Source organism: Diabrotica undecimpunctata, chromosome 2 (assembly GCF_040954645.1).
Source record: "Diabrotica undecimpunctata isolate CICGRU chromosome 2, icDiaUnde3, whole genome shotgun sequence".
Classification (NCBI taxonomy): domain Eukaryota; kingdom Metazoa; phylum Arthropoda; class Insecta; order Coleoptera; family Chrysomelidae; genus Diabrotica; species Diabrotica undecimpunctata.
The window spans coordinates 21,309,266-21,326,722 of record NC_092804.1 but is presented as its reverse complement, the minus strand read 5'-3'; the positions used below and the strand labels follow the sequence as shown (position 1 = coordinate 21,326,722).

At 32.3% G+C, this 17,457-nt stretch overlaps 1 protein-coding gene across 1 annotated transcript in view; it reads left to right on the top strand.

Moving 5' to 3' along the window:
* The window catches only part of Syn (synapsin), a 340,086-nt gene extending 322,831 nt beyond the window's left edge, over positions 1-17,255 (top strand). The window contains exons 9-10 of the mRNA XM_072521611.1: positions 3,857-4,115; positions 6,298-17,255. Coding sequence (XP_072377712.1) covers positions 3,857-4,115; positions 6,298-6,470 — 432 coding nt within the window. The 3' untranslated portion in view covers positions 6,471-17,255. The remainder of the gene's footprint in view (positions 1-3,856; positions 4,116-6,297) is intronic.
* The last annotated feature ends 202 nt before the right edge of the window (positions 17,256-17,457 follow it).

The window sequence follows — 17,457 nt, the reverse complement described above, 5'->3', positions numbered from 1 at the left end:
AGACTCATTCTCAAATGGATCATCATTATCATTACTCATATCTGATATTTCATCCCATAATGCATGAAGCCGGGACTGTTCTCTCTCATATAATGACATTTTATACACTTATACAAGAAAAGCTACCTTTAGGAATAAATGAACTGGATGATGCGACGTTTAGAGTTGAATTAAGAAATACAAGCCAACGTCACGCTACCGTTTTAAACAAGATACGACAAGACTAGACCGTGTATCCGTACAAAAAATATAATTAAATTATTTAAGCAATGTATCTAACGTATGTTGATAAACAATTTTAAATACATTGTCGGAAAAAAATAAGTGTGGCTCACAGGACCCTTCAGGCGAATTTTGTGTGGCAGTCAAAGTGTTAAAAAAGTATTTGATAAACATGTAAAATATACATGTAAAATTAATAGAGATACTAAAAATATCTTCTTCTCATTGCGCCGTCTCCTTTCGAATGTTGGCGATCCGAATGGCAATTGTAGTTTTGGAAACTGCTGCGCGAAAGATATCTGCGGATGAGCGGTCGAACCATCTCCTCAGGTCTTTCAGCCACGAGTTCTGGCGTCTTCCTACTGATCTTTTGCCCTGTGCTTTTCCTTCCAGTATAACTTGAAGTAATTCATATCTTTCGCCTCTCAACACATGACCCAAGTATTGCATTTTCCTCTCTTTGATTATTCTTAGTAATTATTTTTGTTTACACATGCGACGAAGTACCTCAACATTAGTAACTCTTTGTACTCATGGAATCCTCAACATTCGTCTGTATATATATATATATATATATATATATATATATATATATATATATATATATATATATAAATATAACCGTAATTAAAAAAAACTTCCAAAGATTCCCAGAACCTGTGTAATTTATATATATATATATATATATATATATATATATATATATATATATATATATTTCTAATTTTTCAGAAAAAGTTACCGTATTGTAAAATTAATAAATCAGAATAATTTTAATTTCAAACTTTGGAAGCGTTCCCCGTTTTAATCATTCTCCAATACATAAAATTTCAGCTCAGAACTTTCGAAACCCACGGACTTTCAAAACCTTCCCAGTATTGATTTGTGGAAGATGTAATATTTATTAGAAGCTCGAGGGGTCGTCGAAGTATAATAGTTACAATGTCAGAGCATAAAATAGAAATGTGATGAGGGAAAAGGAAACGTATACCTTTCAATTTTACAAAAGGGTTGAGTGCTCTGTTATGGAAGCATATCTTTGGAGTTGTATTTTGATGAAAGTTGGAAAAGGAGAATTGTAACTTAATAATAATGATAGAAACGTGCCTTCTTTATAGGCTTTTATATGAATATATTATTTGATGTTGGTGGGATTTAAATACTTTGACTAGCAAAGCATTTAATTTCGTGAACTGGAAGAAAATTTGCCGAGTTGTATCCGGAATAAGAATGGGTCATCATATTAGGTTATACACAATAATGCCTGTGTCTCAATTAAAGTAAATTGTGCAAAGAGTACTAATTTAACAAAATAATTAAGTAAATGTACTATTTCTAACCTTAAACATTTTTCTTCGAAATAAATTTTTCGACGGATGCTTTTAGGGTGTTTCAAAAAAAGGTAACCCCGCGTCTAGGGTAGGTAAAAAATTGAAAAATAATTGGGGTTTGCTTAGTAAAAAATTTTTGTAACGCCATCCGTTTTCAAGATACAGGGCGTTGAAGAAAAAAAAATTTTACGCATTTTTTACGATTTTGCCGAAACTACTGGCAACATTGTAATGAAATTTTATACGAATATGTTTTGGAAACTGATACATCCCATGAATTTGTTTTTATATCTGATTCTCATAGAGGGCGCTGCGCTAGTTACACGGATCGTACTAAGTATTAGTCAATATAACTTTTTTAAGAGTATAATTATTAATCAAAATTTCAAGTAAACTTAAACATCATTCAATTTTACACGAAAAAGGTACTCTTGGTAAAACTCGATACTGTGTACTGTTTCGGAATATTTTGATTAGAAAATTATGAAGTAATAACTGATGCTGGTAGTAATGATAAAGTTCTAATAGGTATACCTCTATTTCCTCCAAGTGTGCCATAGAAATCTGACATTTATTGATTGTTATGACGATAAATCAACAATAATTAGAGTTTTGAAACCTTGGTATTTGTAAAATCAAATCAAAATGTACTCAAATGTTGAATTCACTGACATGTTATTAACCTTAGGCGAATGTTTAGGATGTTCTAGTGCAGCTGTGACACGTTATGCAGAAAAGTTTCCTAGAAGAAACGTACCAAGTAAAAAAACATTTAGAGCCGTTGAACGACGTTGTCGAGAAACTGGGAATGTCAGACCAAATAAAATAAATTCTGGTAGACCAAGAACAACAAGAACAATTAATAAAGAAATAGTATTTTAAATTTACTTGATCAAGATCCAACAGTTAGCGTAAGGAATATAGCAAGACAAACAAATACTTCTTCTTCAAGTACTTGGCGGATACTGAAAGAACAGCAATTACATCCTTATCATTACAGACAAGTCCAAGAGCTCTTGCCAGATGATCTATCGGTTATAGTGGATTTTTGTGAAACATTGCAACAAAGGACAGCCCACAATCCAAATTTTTTAAAATGCATTCATTTTACGGACGAGGCCACCTTTACGCTACAAGGTATGTGTAACTCCCATAATGCACACTACTGATGTGATGAGAATCCACGAGTCAAAAGGGTATCACATTACCAACACTCATTTAAAGTTAATGTTTGGGCAGCAACTTTAGGTAACAAATTAATAGGTTATCATATTCTACCTGGAAATTTAAATGGTGTTAAAGTAAGTAAGTAAAGTAAATCTTGATTTTTTAAACAATTCCTTATTCGAGATAGAAGATTTAACGCTAAACGAGCGAAGATCTTTATTTTTTATGCACGATAGAGCTCCACCACACTTTGATAGAAGGTGTCGTAACTGGTTGAGTAATCATTTTTCGAATCGATGGATTGGTAGAGGTGCATAAGCTCCGATTCATTGGCCTCCTCCCCCCATGCGATTTTAACCCTTTGGACTACGCAGTTTGGTCGTATATTAAGGAAAAAGTCTATGCTACAGAGGTAAATTCACCCCAAGAATTGGAGGAAAGAATTAAACGTCAATTTAATGACATCATAGCTGATCCCCTACCGTTTAGAAGGTTAATGGAATCTTTAGAAAAAAGAATAGACTTGTGTATTCGCGAAAACGGAGGGCATTTTGAACACTTACTGTAATTGAATTTTGTTTTATGTTCTTAGTCATTAATTTAATTTTCTTCTTGTGAGTTTTGTTTAATTACTAACTATTTTATACCAGCATCAATTATTACTTCATAATTTTCAAATCAAAATATTCCGAAAACGGTACACTGTATCAGTTTTACCAAGAGTACCTTTTTCGTGTAAAATTGAATGATGTTTAAGTTTACTTGAAATTTTGATTAATAATTATACTCTTAAAAAAGTTATATTGACTAATACTTAGTACGATTCGTGTAACTAGCGCCCTCTATGAGAATCAGATATAAAAACATTCATGGGATGTATCAGCTTCCAAAACATATTCGTATAAAATTTCATTACAATGTTGCCAGTAGTTTCGGCAAAATCGTAAAAAATGCGTAAAATTTTTTTTCTTCAACGCCCTGTATCTTGAAAACGGATGGCGTTACAAAAATTTTTTACTCAGCAAACCCCAATTATTTTTCAGTTTTTTACCTACCCTAGAGACAGGGTTGCCTTTTTTTGACAAACCCTGAATATATTTTTGTATTTAAACTTTAGTTAATTCTTGATATTTTAGGTCAACGACAGTGCGCTAACGCTATTGGGAGATACTCAAGAGGAAGACAGAAGACACATAGCTGATCTAGTGTCCTCTAGAATGCAAGCAATTTGTAGACCAAGGACCCCTCCCCCCAGTGAAGAGCCTCCCCCGCCACCTGTTGGTCCACGTGGTATTCTGGGAAGCCTCAGTAGCCTTACACACTCGGAGACGCCACCACCGAGTGCAACTTCAGATGCTCCCTCTTTGGCAAATGTTGGTAGAAGAGACAGTCAAGGTGAGTTGCTGTTTGGTTTGACTGGTTTTTCAGTCTTATTACTATCTATAAATATAACTTTGTAAAATAAGTAGATTTTTTCTTTCTCTTACTTCCTTAGCATTCATCTCTTTATAGATTACTCGCTTTCATAAATACTTTAATGCCCTACCACTGAGTTACTAAGATTGTTCTACTTAATTTTTTTCTAAACATTTTTCTAAAAAATTTATATATCCTGAGATCTTTTACAAGATTTCGTATGGTTTTCTAAAATTTGATAAGAATAATTTGGTAATTTTCTTTAAGATGCTTGTATAATTCTTGAAATTTTCATAAAAATTTTCGAATGATTTCCTAAGATTTTCTTATATTTCCTAAGATTTTCTATGATTTTCTAAGATTTTCTAAGACTTTCTAAGATTTTTTAAGAATTTCTATGATTTTCTAAGATATTCTAAGATTCTCTGAAGTTTTTGATTCTAATAAATTCTAATATTTTTAAGATTTTCTAAGACATTCTAAGATTTCTTAAGATTTTCTAAGATTTTCTAAGACATTCTAAGATTTCCTAAGATTTTCTATGATTTTCTAAGATATTCTAAGATACTCTGAAGTTTTTTTTTATGTTTCAAGAACTTGATTTTATTTATTTGTAAGACTAATATTTTTATTTTAAAAAATTAAATCAAAGTCAATAAACAAGTTAAGCAGTTTTAAACAAAACAACGTCAAATACAGACGCTAAGGCTTTATAATATTTCAATATCTTTTAAGATTCTCCAAGATTTTCCAAAATTTCTTATGATTGTCTAAGAACCAAGATTTTTTAAGATTTTCTAAGATTTTTTAAGATTTTTTAAGATTTTCTAAGATTTTCTAAGATTTTCTAAGATTTTCTAAGATTTTATAAAATTTTCTAAGATTTTCTAATATTTTCTAAGATTTTCTAAGATTTTCTAAGATTTTCTAAGATTTTCTAAAATTTTCTAAGGTTTTCTAAGATTTTCTTATATTTTCTAAGATTTTCTAAGATTTTCTAAGATTTTCTAAGATTTTCTAAGATTTTCTTCAGAGATAACTTCAGAGAATGAAGTTTTTTCTTATGTTTCAAAAACTTGACTTTATTTGTTTGTAAGACTAATATTTTTATTTTAAAAAATTAAATCAAAGTCAATAAACAAGTTAAGCAGTATTAAACAAAACAACGTCAGATAGAGACGCTAAGGTTTTATAATATTTCAATATCTTTTAAGATTCTCCAAGATTTTCCAAAATTTCTTATGATTGTCTAAGAACCAAGATTTTCTAAGATTTTCTAAGATTTTCTAAGATTTTCTAAGATTTTCTAAGATTTTCTAAGATTTTCTAAGCATTTCTAAGATTCTCTAAGATTTTCTAAGATTTTCTAAGATTTACTAAGATTTTCTAAAATTTTCTAAGGTTTTCTAAGATTTTCTTATATTTTCTAAGATTTTCTAAGATTTTCTAAGATTTTCTAAGATTTTCTAAGATTTACTAAGATTTTCTAAGATTTTCTAAGACTTTCTAAGATTTTCTAAGATTTTCTAAGATTTTTTGATTATTTTCTAAGATTTTCTAAGATTTGCTTAAGATTTTATAAGACTTTCTTAAATTTTTTAAGTTTTTTTAAGATTTTCTATGATTTTCCAAGATTTTCTGAAATTTTTAAAGATTTTTAAAATTTTCCAAGTTTTTAATAAATAATTAATACGGATTTTATAAGTTTTTTTTAAATATTCCAATATTTTTTAAAATTTTTCAAGATTTTATAAGAACACAATCTATTATTTTTTAAAGTCTTTGTAGATTTCTTAAAATTTTCTTAGACTTTTTAAGATTTTCTAAAATTTTGTAAGATTTTCTAAATAATTTTTGTAAAATTTTCAAAAGTTGTATACAGTTTTATAATACTCCTTACTTAATCTTTAATTAAGTTTTTTAATATTTATTAGTAGTTTTTTTTAAGTTTTATAGATGTTTACGGCTTTCAAGACTTTTTACTAATTTCTAAATTTTTGAATATTTAGTAAGATTTTTTCAATTTATTAGTCAAAAATTAAATTGAAGTTCTGCTTGTCTCTGTTTTTTGCCTTCGAATATACTTTAGGACGTGAATATACTTTACCAACAGTTTCTATATATTCCATGTAAATATTTAGATTTATTATAATTTGTTTAGCCTCACAGTCAAGCACAATTAGCAGCGCACCAAGTACAGGACGTCTTCCAGATCCCCCACCTCGTCCCGGATTCCAACGCCAAGGCAGTCAGTCACAGACTCTCGCAGAAGATACGGAAGATACTATGAAGAACCTTAGAAAAACCTTCGCGGGCATTTTTGGGGACATGTAAAAATCAACCAAAACAACATCCACTTAAAAATAATACCAATGTATTTGTTTTCATTGTTAGGACCGTTAAACACAAGTATCTGCCCAAAATGGTTAGAATAATGATTCTCAGGTAACGAAATAGGTCTGAAAGAGGTAGATAGTCGAAGACTGATAAAATATGCTATTGAAATATGCTGATATATTTGGAGTTAATAAGTAAAATTTTAGGCTGTTTACCTACGAAGGTTAAAGTCCATTGTCAACTGAATACGGAGAAGAATATTTCTTATTAGGATTCTCTTTAAAATGTTTTACGAATAAAAGATGTTTGAAAATTTACGTTATTTGTGTTTGAAAGTTGTTGTTTTAATAAAAAATTGACTCGTTGATTACGAAAGAAAAGTCCTGAGCCTTGCCCATAGATGGCGCTTCTGAAACTACAAGTACTACAAATATGTAAATGAAACAGCCAATTTAATTATATATTTTTTTATATTTTGTTTGACAACTCTTTGGATAAATCTTCAACTATCTACCGAAAGTATTAAATACTTTCTGACATCACAACGTTTTGGACGGAAACTTTGAAGCTCTTTACGTGAGGTTTGAATTTTGCTAAGCAATATGTTGATAATGATATGTTACTCACTGCCTTGGGCCAGGTACCTCCAGGTACCTCTTGTTAAGTTGTAGCGTAGTTGTTGATCTGAATGTAAACCAGGATCAAGACATTTTGATGTTCGTTAAAGTTATTAGCAGATGTTTTATGTTAAAATCAGTTTAAGAAGACATACGCAACATTATAACAGTTTCTAACATAGGTTATTTACGGAAGTTTGGAAAATTTTGTGCGCTGGTAAAGAAATATTAAAATTTAATTATAGGTTAGACATTTCCAGGTATAAAAAAAATGTAGTACCTATCCTAAAAAATAAAATATTAGTTTTTTCTTTATATTGTTGAAATGAAACTTTCTCTTTTCTTTTTATTTTTTTTTTCACTTAGTGATCTGTTACTGTGTTAATTTCGAGTTATTGCAGTTTTTGGATAACATCGACTATCTAATATAAACTATTTTTCCAAATTTTAGAAGTTATTTGCCAGAATATTTATTTCCTAACGATCTTTCCTCAATTATGCTTTTATTTATACCTATTTTAATTCAGTGCCGTTAATTTTCTTCGTCTAACTACTTCTTGCTACCTATATTATGCAATAATTTCGGGCCAATAATTTGTATCATCAGTTATTGCATAGTATCATTCTTAAATTAAATATTATTAAGGCAGCAACTAACTAGTATCCTTTTAAGGTTCTAGTTTGTCCAATCTGCTATTAATAAAAAAAATTTCTAGTTTGAAGGGTCCACTTTTCTACTTTTAACTAAGGCTATAATTAAATCAATTATCGAAATTTCTCGAAAGAAACATAGGAAATGATCTATTTTTAGAAGTTAATCTTCATCGGTTCTCTAATTCAATAATTTTAATAAACAAATAGTAATTATGATTTAGAAATGACAGATTAACACGAAATACCTAACTATATCCAAGGAACAAGTAAAATGCCAACTGGAGATCGGAGGGGAAATTATAAATATGCTTATGTCGTTTAGGTATTTAGAGCTAGATATAAACAATCACCAAGACATTTATTAAGAAACAGCCACTTTAACAAGTATAACAACAAGAGATTGGGCATAACAAGCATTTGGGATTGAAAATAAAAACAAGAATATACAAGACCTGTAAGTATTAGAGGTGATATTAAAAAATAATATAAATAAAACAAAACTAGCTCTAAGATCAGCCGAATGCGATATTTCTCCGTCTCATTCCTTGAGCACTTGTCTGCGTGGTGAAACTTTAAAGATGAAGGCTTGCTGCATTCATTGGCTGCGATCTTGTACCATATGGGCGGCTTCATGTACGGATTTTCTCACCAGAGTCTTCATTTCATCTGCCCATCGCGTTGGAGTACTTCCTCTTGGTCTTCGGCCTTCTACCTTTTCTTCTACCACCAATAGTTCCATGGTGGATAATAGAATAATTAATATTGAAAGATACGGAAAGCAATTAGAAAGAAATACCACCACTGAAATGACTATCGTATTATTTATTTCGTTTTCAAAACTGCCTTCCATAAAATCATATAAGATCATAAAAAGTTCACGAAATTTTCCAAACAGTTCTATTTATTATTATTAGGTAGTGGTTAGATATGAAATGACAATATTACTACTTGTGTCCTAAACTTTCACTCTCCTCTAAATGTCATCTGTAATCTATAATTAAGTTCTTGGGTAAGTTTATTAAGGTGTGTTAAGTGCATCGATGGATACATGGCAACGAACTCTGGTTTGGATGTTTTGCGATCCACAAAAGAATCTGGCTGTCACGATAAGGCAATTTGTGTAGCCTCACGTTGGGCGCCAAATTTTACCCCTGTCTAATCTAATTTTAAATCTTAACATGATAGTTTTTATTAATTATATCATTGAAGAAAAAAAATTAGAAATAAAACTTTTTATTTCATGTATTCTTCAATTCTATTTTGCTTAATTTTAAAAATTTCATTTTGACTTTACGTGTGGAAAATGAGATAAATTATTTGTTTTACAACTGGAGTTTATTTTATCAAATGCAACTGAATAATATGAAACAATTTTCTCAATAATTAATCAATCCAAAATTTAACCTTGTTTAGGCAATTCCCTCTTCAAGGAAGGGGTGCTTCTTTTTTCTGTGGAGCGAGGGGGTGTGGTAAACGTAAGGATGAATGCGTGTGGAGTTATAGAGGTGGAGTGCTAAAAAGCTGGGGTTCAGAAGGTGTCATATTGTGATAAGGAGCGCACAAAAGGAATTATTGGTAAGCGAAACAAGCCAAAGGGAGGTACTTCAAGGTTACCAGCCATACTAGGGACGGCTCTTAATTAGCGTTTTTGACTGGCAGTTGTTAGCTGCGATTTTATGGGGATTGATTATAATATATCAAAACACTCATCAGGAAGTTCGTTTCCAATGTTATGTAGAAGTTTTGATGGAGGGAATGAAACTTTTCTTTTAGGAACCCTAGAGTGAGCATTTGTTCTCGGCGATTGCAAAGAGTTTTCAGTATTTGTTTGGCTCGGTTGTTTAAGCCTGCTATAGTGTGAAGGGCATACTTCCTGCTGAGGGATAAGATTCTGTCCTTAATTGGTGTTACATTGGCTACTTAATGTATGAGTGCTGACGGGTAGTCTCTGCGCTTCCTCGTGCAGAATCTTAGAATTTTCCTTTCAGTGGCGATGATGGTGTTTATTTCACGGGTGTTAAGTGATGCGTAGACGAATGCCTTGTATTCGATTATCCGTCTTATGTAAGTTTTGTAGGTATGCAATAGTGTTTTATTTGACATATTGCCTAATATAATCGAAAAGCGCTGCCAGGAGTCTAGACCTCTTTCTTACCCTGTCTATGGTGTTTTGTATGTCTGTTTTTTAGTTGAAAGTCCTGCTAAAATAAACTTCCAAATAGGAAACCGAGTTTCTGAGATGGGTTATCCGGCCATGAACATCACGGCAGTGGGGAGATTTAAATAGTATTTGTTGAGTTTTGGAGGCGTTTACATATGTTGCACCACCTAATAACTCGGTTTAGGTAGTTTTGAGCTCTTTCGAATACAGACATTTGTCCACGCACTCTATGTGGCCCTGGCGTGAGAAGAGCAGTGTCGTCAGCATACAGAAGTAGGGTTTGTGATCTATACTGAGGGCGGGGGATGTCACTGTTGTAGACTGTGTATAGTGTTAGAGCAAAAATTGAGCCCTGGGGTACTTCAGCTTGAGGAGTGAATAGTGAGGATAAAGTATTACCAACTTTGATCCGGATAGTCCGATTAGAGAGATAGGAATTTATTAGTTTAACGAAAGATGTGTCCAGGCTTGTGTGCCAGACCTGGTCGAATGCTTTCTGGACGTCTAGGAATATGCCTGTGACGTGTTTTCTTTCGTTAATTGATTGTGAAATTAACGTTGTTGCTTCAACCAATGCATTTTGTGTGGAATGTCAACCCTGAATCCGAATTGATAATTTGGAATGGCGAAGTGTGCGTCTAGGAATTCTACGAGTCTCTCCTTAAGGATCCTCTCGATGATTCAGGGTTGGTTGGTTGGGGGTTTCCCTTGTTTGAGAATCATGACGGTGCTGGCCACCTTCCATGAGATTGGAAAGTAGCTCAGCGTAAGACATGCATTGATTATGTTAATGAGCAACGAGAGTATATTCTCTGGAAGATTTTTGAGGCATCTTCTGTGGATTTCATCAAGGCCAAGAGATGTGTTTTTGCCTATGTTACACATCTGCCTGACGGTATCCTCAGTTATAGTGGCCATAATCGGATGAGGATGAGGCTCCATGTGAGCCTGAGGGTAGTAAAATATATTTTCCACTCTCCGTTTGGCTTCCCTTTTGGATCTTTTGTTGAAATTGGGGTTATTGGAGAAAAATAGTGCGGCCTGGTGTATGTTTTTTAGAAGGCTTCGGCCTTGTCTTGTGGATTGCTAAGTGACGTTATTGACTATGAGATGTGAACGTAGTTGACTTTTTTGCTTTGTTAGGATTTTGAATTGGTTCCAGAATCTAGTACCCTCCCGGTAGTCCAGGTTGGTCGCAATTTGCATCCACGGTTTTTGTTTCAGCTTGTTTACTTTCAACCTTATTGACGCCGAAAGCCTGTTATATTCTGTTTTGATGAGGGGGTCTCGGAATCTTTTATACTCTCTGATTATCTTGCGTTTTGCTTTGATTTTTTTGATCTTTTTTGGTGGAAGAGCTGGAGTATATAGATTAAATCGTGTTATTAGAATAGCTAGGAATGTGGCTTCTTGAAGAAGCTTCTCAATTTTGAAAATCCCTGTGTCAACTTGAGTACGCGTTGACGTGTTACCTAACTCTGGGAGGTTTTGGTTGATATGTTCTTGAAATATTTTCCAATTTGTTTTAATAATCTTGCCTGTAGATAGCAGTTCTAATGGTTGGAGGAGAATTAAAGTCAGTTTTGACTAAAAGTGGTAGACGGTCAGAAGTTATTGAATCTCCAATCAAACATGCATCGTCGAAATTACTTAGCGTTTTGGTTGTGCACAAGATATGGTCGACTATGGACATTCCACGGTAATTGAAGAACGTGACCTCTTTATTGGTGATTCTAGAAATGGACAGCTCTAGAAGAAGCCCATTAAAACCGCCTTATCGAGTGTGGAGAAGTACTCAACAAGAGGTACGGAAAGGGGTATGTCTCGAGGCTTGTATTAGGAGATTATCGTAATTTGTTGTTATTTGGTAGGTGAATGTCAACTGCCAGGTAGTCGATATCACGGAGCAGGTTATGAATATCTGGAGGAGGGGTATGAGGTGAGGTAGGTATACTTTGGTGGAACAATTTTTTCAATGACAACTGTGTATTATCGGTAATTTTGAAATTATACTATGGTTTGTAATTAATGACGTCATCTATATGTTAGATCAGGCAGTTAAGAACTGCTTTTATTATACTGTAAAAATATTATAAGGATAAAAGGTATAAAACAATTAATATCTTGTTATTATTAATACGAATATTATCAATACAATTATAAAAAAAACACAAGAAATAATGAGATCTTCAATTTGTGAAGAGTTTTAAAAAATTTAACTTTGGAAAAATTGTAATATTCTAGCATATTATAGTGTATTAGTACTTTTGTGGAATTGATTCTTTTGTGGACAGCCGACATCTGAAACAATCATTTAGTTTAGGCGTGCAGCCAGCAGTGTTAACCAAATGATCTCTGCGAGGGCTTTATTCTCAGTGATGTAGTTACAGTGATGTTAAAAATACATGTTGTGAATACACTGAACTCTGTCAATATGCGAATAGGCCTTAATTGATATTATTACAAATTATAATATAGATTTTACATGATACGTAGCTGTAGTGAATAAATAAGTAGAAAAAGTAATTGGTTACCTCCATTTACTTTGGTTTAGCAATATAAGGGATAGGAAATTTTTATAAAGTATAATTTGTTTATAGCTAGTGTCATTTTGAAAATATCAGTTTTTTCTCATTCTAATGATGGGTATTGACTTCCCAAAAATACTTTATAATACACGAAGGACACTTATAAAATTTACCACTGGATTTTAAGATTTACCGTGGTTACTGGAGCCATTTACTAAAAATTTATTGTCATTTTTTAGTATGTATATGGGTTGCAGTATCAAAATAAGCTACAAATAGGTTTCATTTCATTTACTCAAAAAAATGTAGAAACTATACAATATATCTTATTGATAAATACGAATCAACAAAATTGTTATATAAATTGAGAATATTAGAGCTGAGCATTATACATATGATACAGAAAAGATACACGAGGCTGCAAAATAAGCGATATGAGAAAATGACCAGCAAGGATTTTTAGTTAGGTCCTTTACTACATTTTTTCTGTTGACAACTTTTCTATATCATTACGAACATTAGAAAGTATTATTTGCCACAGAAATTTTTAATATTTAGACATTGAAATTTGTTTAGGTTTTTCATAAATGACACTAGAAAATAAACAAATCCAAACGATCGTTAAATAAATGCACTAATTAAGAAGGGCTGTACCTAAAGTGATCACGATTCACCATATCAGTTGCAAATAATTTTTATCTTAGTTTTTAAGGCTTATTGGGAAACCCTTCTGCATCAAAATTATCACTTATCAGTTGCTTAGACCACAGTCTACTTTTGGCATATCTAAGCTTAGGCAATCAGTACTAGGTTTATAAATTTTGTTAAGAATGTAGTGAATTGGTAATCAGGGTGTGACTAAAATCTAAAAGGTAATTAATATGTTATTGTAATATTGTATATTTTAGTTTAAAAATTTTTGTGTAAAGAGAAAGAAACAGGTGGAAAAATATTAATGGTGTATTCAGGGGAATATTGACAGAAGTGAAAACTTGAATAGAGAGGCATGGGAAATATCTGTTATATTGGAAAAATATTGTAACTCACTGAATCTAACAATATAATAAAGTTCGAGATTTCGGGAAAGTTTTCGAGATGCGCCAAATGTATGCAACTTAAGTTACGTTAACCAATTTCAAACACACACACGTACAAACACCCTTGACATATAATACAGGATATACTGATCGTTAACAATACCAACCCATTACCTTAGTGCGACAGAGAAAACTGGCACAAAGCAGTCCCCCCTTCTCTTTCTAATTTGCTAGGTTTACCGACCACGTGACCTAAATAACAAATGAGAAGGTCATGTGGTTAATAAACCTGGCCTATTAGAACCAGATGCAGGGACTGCTTTGCGTCAGTTTTCTCTGTTGCACTCAGGGAACGCGACTGTGTTGCAGCAGTCAGTCGATTACTTTTTCTTTTTTTGTCCCCTTGTATTCACCTAGCTTCTCTACGAGCAGAAACTACGGTTTTTCTTTTTCTTTTTTACTTATTTTGTTGTTCTGTCTACCGTGTTGCTTATGTTATCTGCATTACATATTCGGTTTGGTTGCGGCCATAGACATATGATACAAGATATGAGGACTGCTAAAAAAAACAGTCGTGTTAATCCCGTAAGACAAAAAACTTAACGCAAAGCAATTCTTTGCATCTCTGTTTAATGGGCTTTGTTTATCGACCACGTGACCTTCTCATTGGTCGTTTAGATCACGTGACTGATAAACCTGTTAAATTAAAAAGAGATGCAGTGACTGCTTTACGTAAGTTTTCTCTATCGTACTGGGGAAACGGGCTGGTATTGCAACGATCAGTATATCTTGTATTATATGTCTATGATTGCGGCATTCATATGGTGTCTTCGTGTATTGACAATTTGCGTATGGTCTTTTTTTTGTGTCTTTATATACGCAGTCTTCTGTGAGCTGAAATACTGACATTGATTCTACTTACTCCTTTTCTGCTTATCCTTCTCCTGGTTGCTTTTCTTCTGCTGGTTTAACTTCATCAATATTTTCGTAATCATAAATTACACTATTATTATCACCATACCTAAATGAGTTTTGTTATGCCTACATTCGTTTTATCTGATTGGTATTCGGGTGTTTCGTTTCTTAGCCCGTATAGAACTTTAGTTGCTCCAAATCAATTTGAAACGTAAAGTGCAGGGCAAAAAAACAGTTGGAAGATGCCAGAACTCGTAGTCGAAAGACCTGAGGAGATGGTTTGACCGCTAATCCACAGAAATCTTTCATGGAGCAGTTTTCAAAGCTACAATTGCCATTTGGATCGCCAACCTTCGAAAGAAGACGGCGCAATAAGAAGAAGTAACTTTAGTGCAGAACTTAAAGTTAGCTATATGGGGCTTATTAATGTGCATACTTTGATGGTTGGTCTCGAAAGTGTACATTAAACTCGGTAATTCACAGAATAGTTTACGTACTTGGAGGCGGCAAGGTATCTGCTGGTTGAATGATGGCATGGAAGTTGTACTATTACACATTGGCTGCTTAAGTTTTCTTTGATTAGATTGGCTGTAAAGAGTAAATAGTCTTTTCTCATATCTCAATATCACCGTCACCACTTTTATTGGTTGCAGGTTATTATTCTCCAATTTTTCTTTATATCTTTCAGTTTCTTATTACCTAATAATCTGTTACGTACTAGCTTCTAGTGTAAGCTTCTCTTGTGGGTAGTACTTCTTTTGGAGATAAAGTAATTCTCGTTTTGCAGTACTTTTGGGATCTTCTCTCCCTTTTCAACGGTTGTGCTAATCTTAACTTCGCTTTTTTTACACTTATTATCTTACTTACGACTCCGACATTTTCCGTGGTGTCGTCCACAATTTTCTCTTAAGAATATTGAGAAAATAATTTCTTCAATTTCTTTTTAAGTGTTTTACTTGGAGTACCCTTTCTTGCTCATATAAATGGTCCATCTGTATTTGTTGATAGTGTCTTCTCTGGTATATCGAGTGCGTCCATAGACTTTTGGACTTGGTATGAACCTTCATACACGTTGTTACTGTCTTAGTTCATGTATCTTTCTTTTTAGTATTATCTCCAGCCATCTTCTTTTTCATTGTTTTACATTTTCTGTGGCGATTGTCTATTGTTGCTTTTTGTTCCATACAAACAGCCACAGCTTCTGTTATTTCGTCAATTTTTTGTCTGTTTTCCCCTTTATCTTAATGTTTTCATCTTGTAGGGTGTTATTTATCTCCAGCAGCCTGCTTATACATATTTTAACCTCATTAGGTATCATCAAAGCAACATATGCAGAGCCTCTGCATATTTTTGACGTCGTAAGTTGAATTTGGTCTTCTCTTTTTTATTTTTCGTAAAAAATTTTTCTCTTTTTGCTTCTGAAAGCATTTTTTGTGTATCCGTTTGATTTTCTTCCCTGATTCGTGTTTTAGGGATATCGTTGTTTTAACTGAAGTCTTAGTGTCTTCAGATTAGGTGTGGCTTACAAGAACATTTTTCTCGATCTGGTCTATAAAAATGTTTTACTGCAAAAAGGAAAAGAAATTGATATAATAGTGGGAAATACGAATGAAAAACAGAAACAATTGTGAAAAACAGTCGTTGTCGTGGAAATAATAAAGAGAGATTGCAGCGAAATAATTTCATATATCGTGCATATCTGAAAATACTGTTCCAAACATGCTTCGATGAAGAGAAAGTATCTCAAGAATAGATAAAAAAATATACGGCAAAATTGATAAAAAAGGCGACAAGACAAAATATAAAAAATATAAAGAACAAGCATATTTGAACTCTGTAAGTAAATTTTATAGTGGAATTTAAAAAACAAACTGAAACAAGAATACTAACAACAGAAAGCACAGAGACACAAAGCTTGTTATTTGTCGACAGCCGTCAACCTGGACAGAAATTGAGTAAACAAAGTCCTAAGATCAAGAAAAAAAAACAAAATTAGGCAGACGTACGTATATGTTATAGAGAAAATGATATAATGATAAAATAAAAGGATCTTGAGGAGGCCTTATAAAATGACCGATCGAAATGGAGATTGGAAATCGCAAGATGACGGTAAACGCTGTAAACCGATATAATAGAATAAAAAATACAAACAAACCAAGAATGCAAATGCATATATTATTAAGGTATACTAAATATAAATCTGTTATATTTGCATTGAAAAACCGAACAAGGTAATTCTGCCATAGATGTTTCAAATAAAGTATCTTCAGACCTTTCGGGTAATTTTCAAAACAATCTCAAACAATATGTTATGATCATTTAGAAGGGTATAGCTATTCAAACAATCGTTTTAGTTTTGAAAAGATAACAATACTGAATAAAATGGAATAATCTTTTGTAGAATAAGGCACTTAATGCAGTTTTTACAGCACCTGCTATTAAAAATTCTGTACAATTGTGCAAAGCTACATATTTATTTTCGTAGTTTTGTTTTTCTTATCTGATCACCTATTTCTTTTTTTTTGTTGTTAATAAGTTTATCTGGCTATTAGATATAAAAATTGAATATTATACATTAAGTACAAAACTTTTTATAAATAATATAATGTAAAGTTTAACTCAAATAATTAGTCTTAAAATTTTTTTAAATGAAAAGTATTCTTAACAACCTTGTTGCTGTAAATATCAAAAACAAGCTAAAAAAAGTAATTTTATGATCGTTGTTATATTGTATTGTGTTGTTTTTAGTCGGCAAATTGGAGGTAACAGTAAATAATTGAGGTTGTAGTAGATCAGCTTATAACAAATTAAATTTGCAAATTGTATAGTGTTATATTGATGGATATTATAATAAATAATAAGAATTTGAATTTTGTTTTATTGAATTAGCTATTTTTTATTTAGGAAAATAAATTCGCGACAACTGCTATGATTTATTGGTGATGGCAACGATGTATCGATACATTAAATACAGTTGAGTCCATGGTTCTTTACTCGTGCGTCATTAATAGCTGGCGAAATAAAACACATACTTTTTATCTAGCATCATTGTCGTCCACGCATGAAACTAAA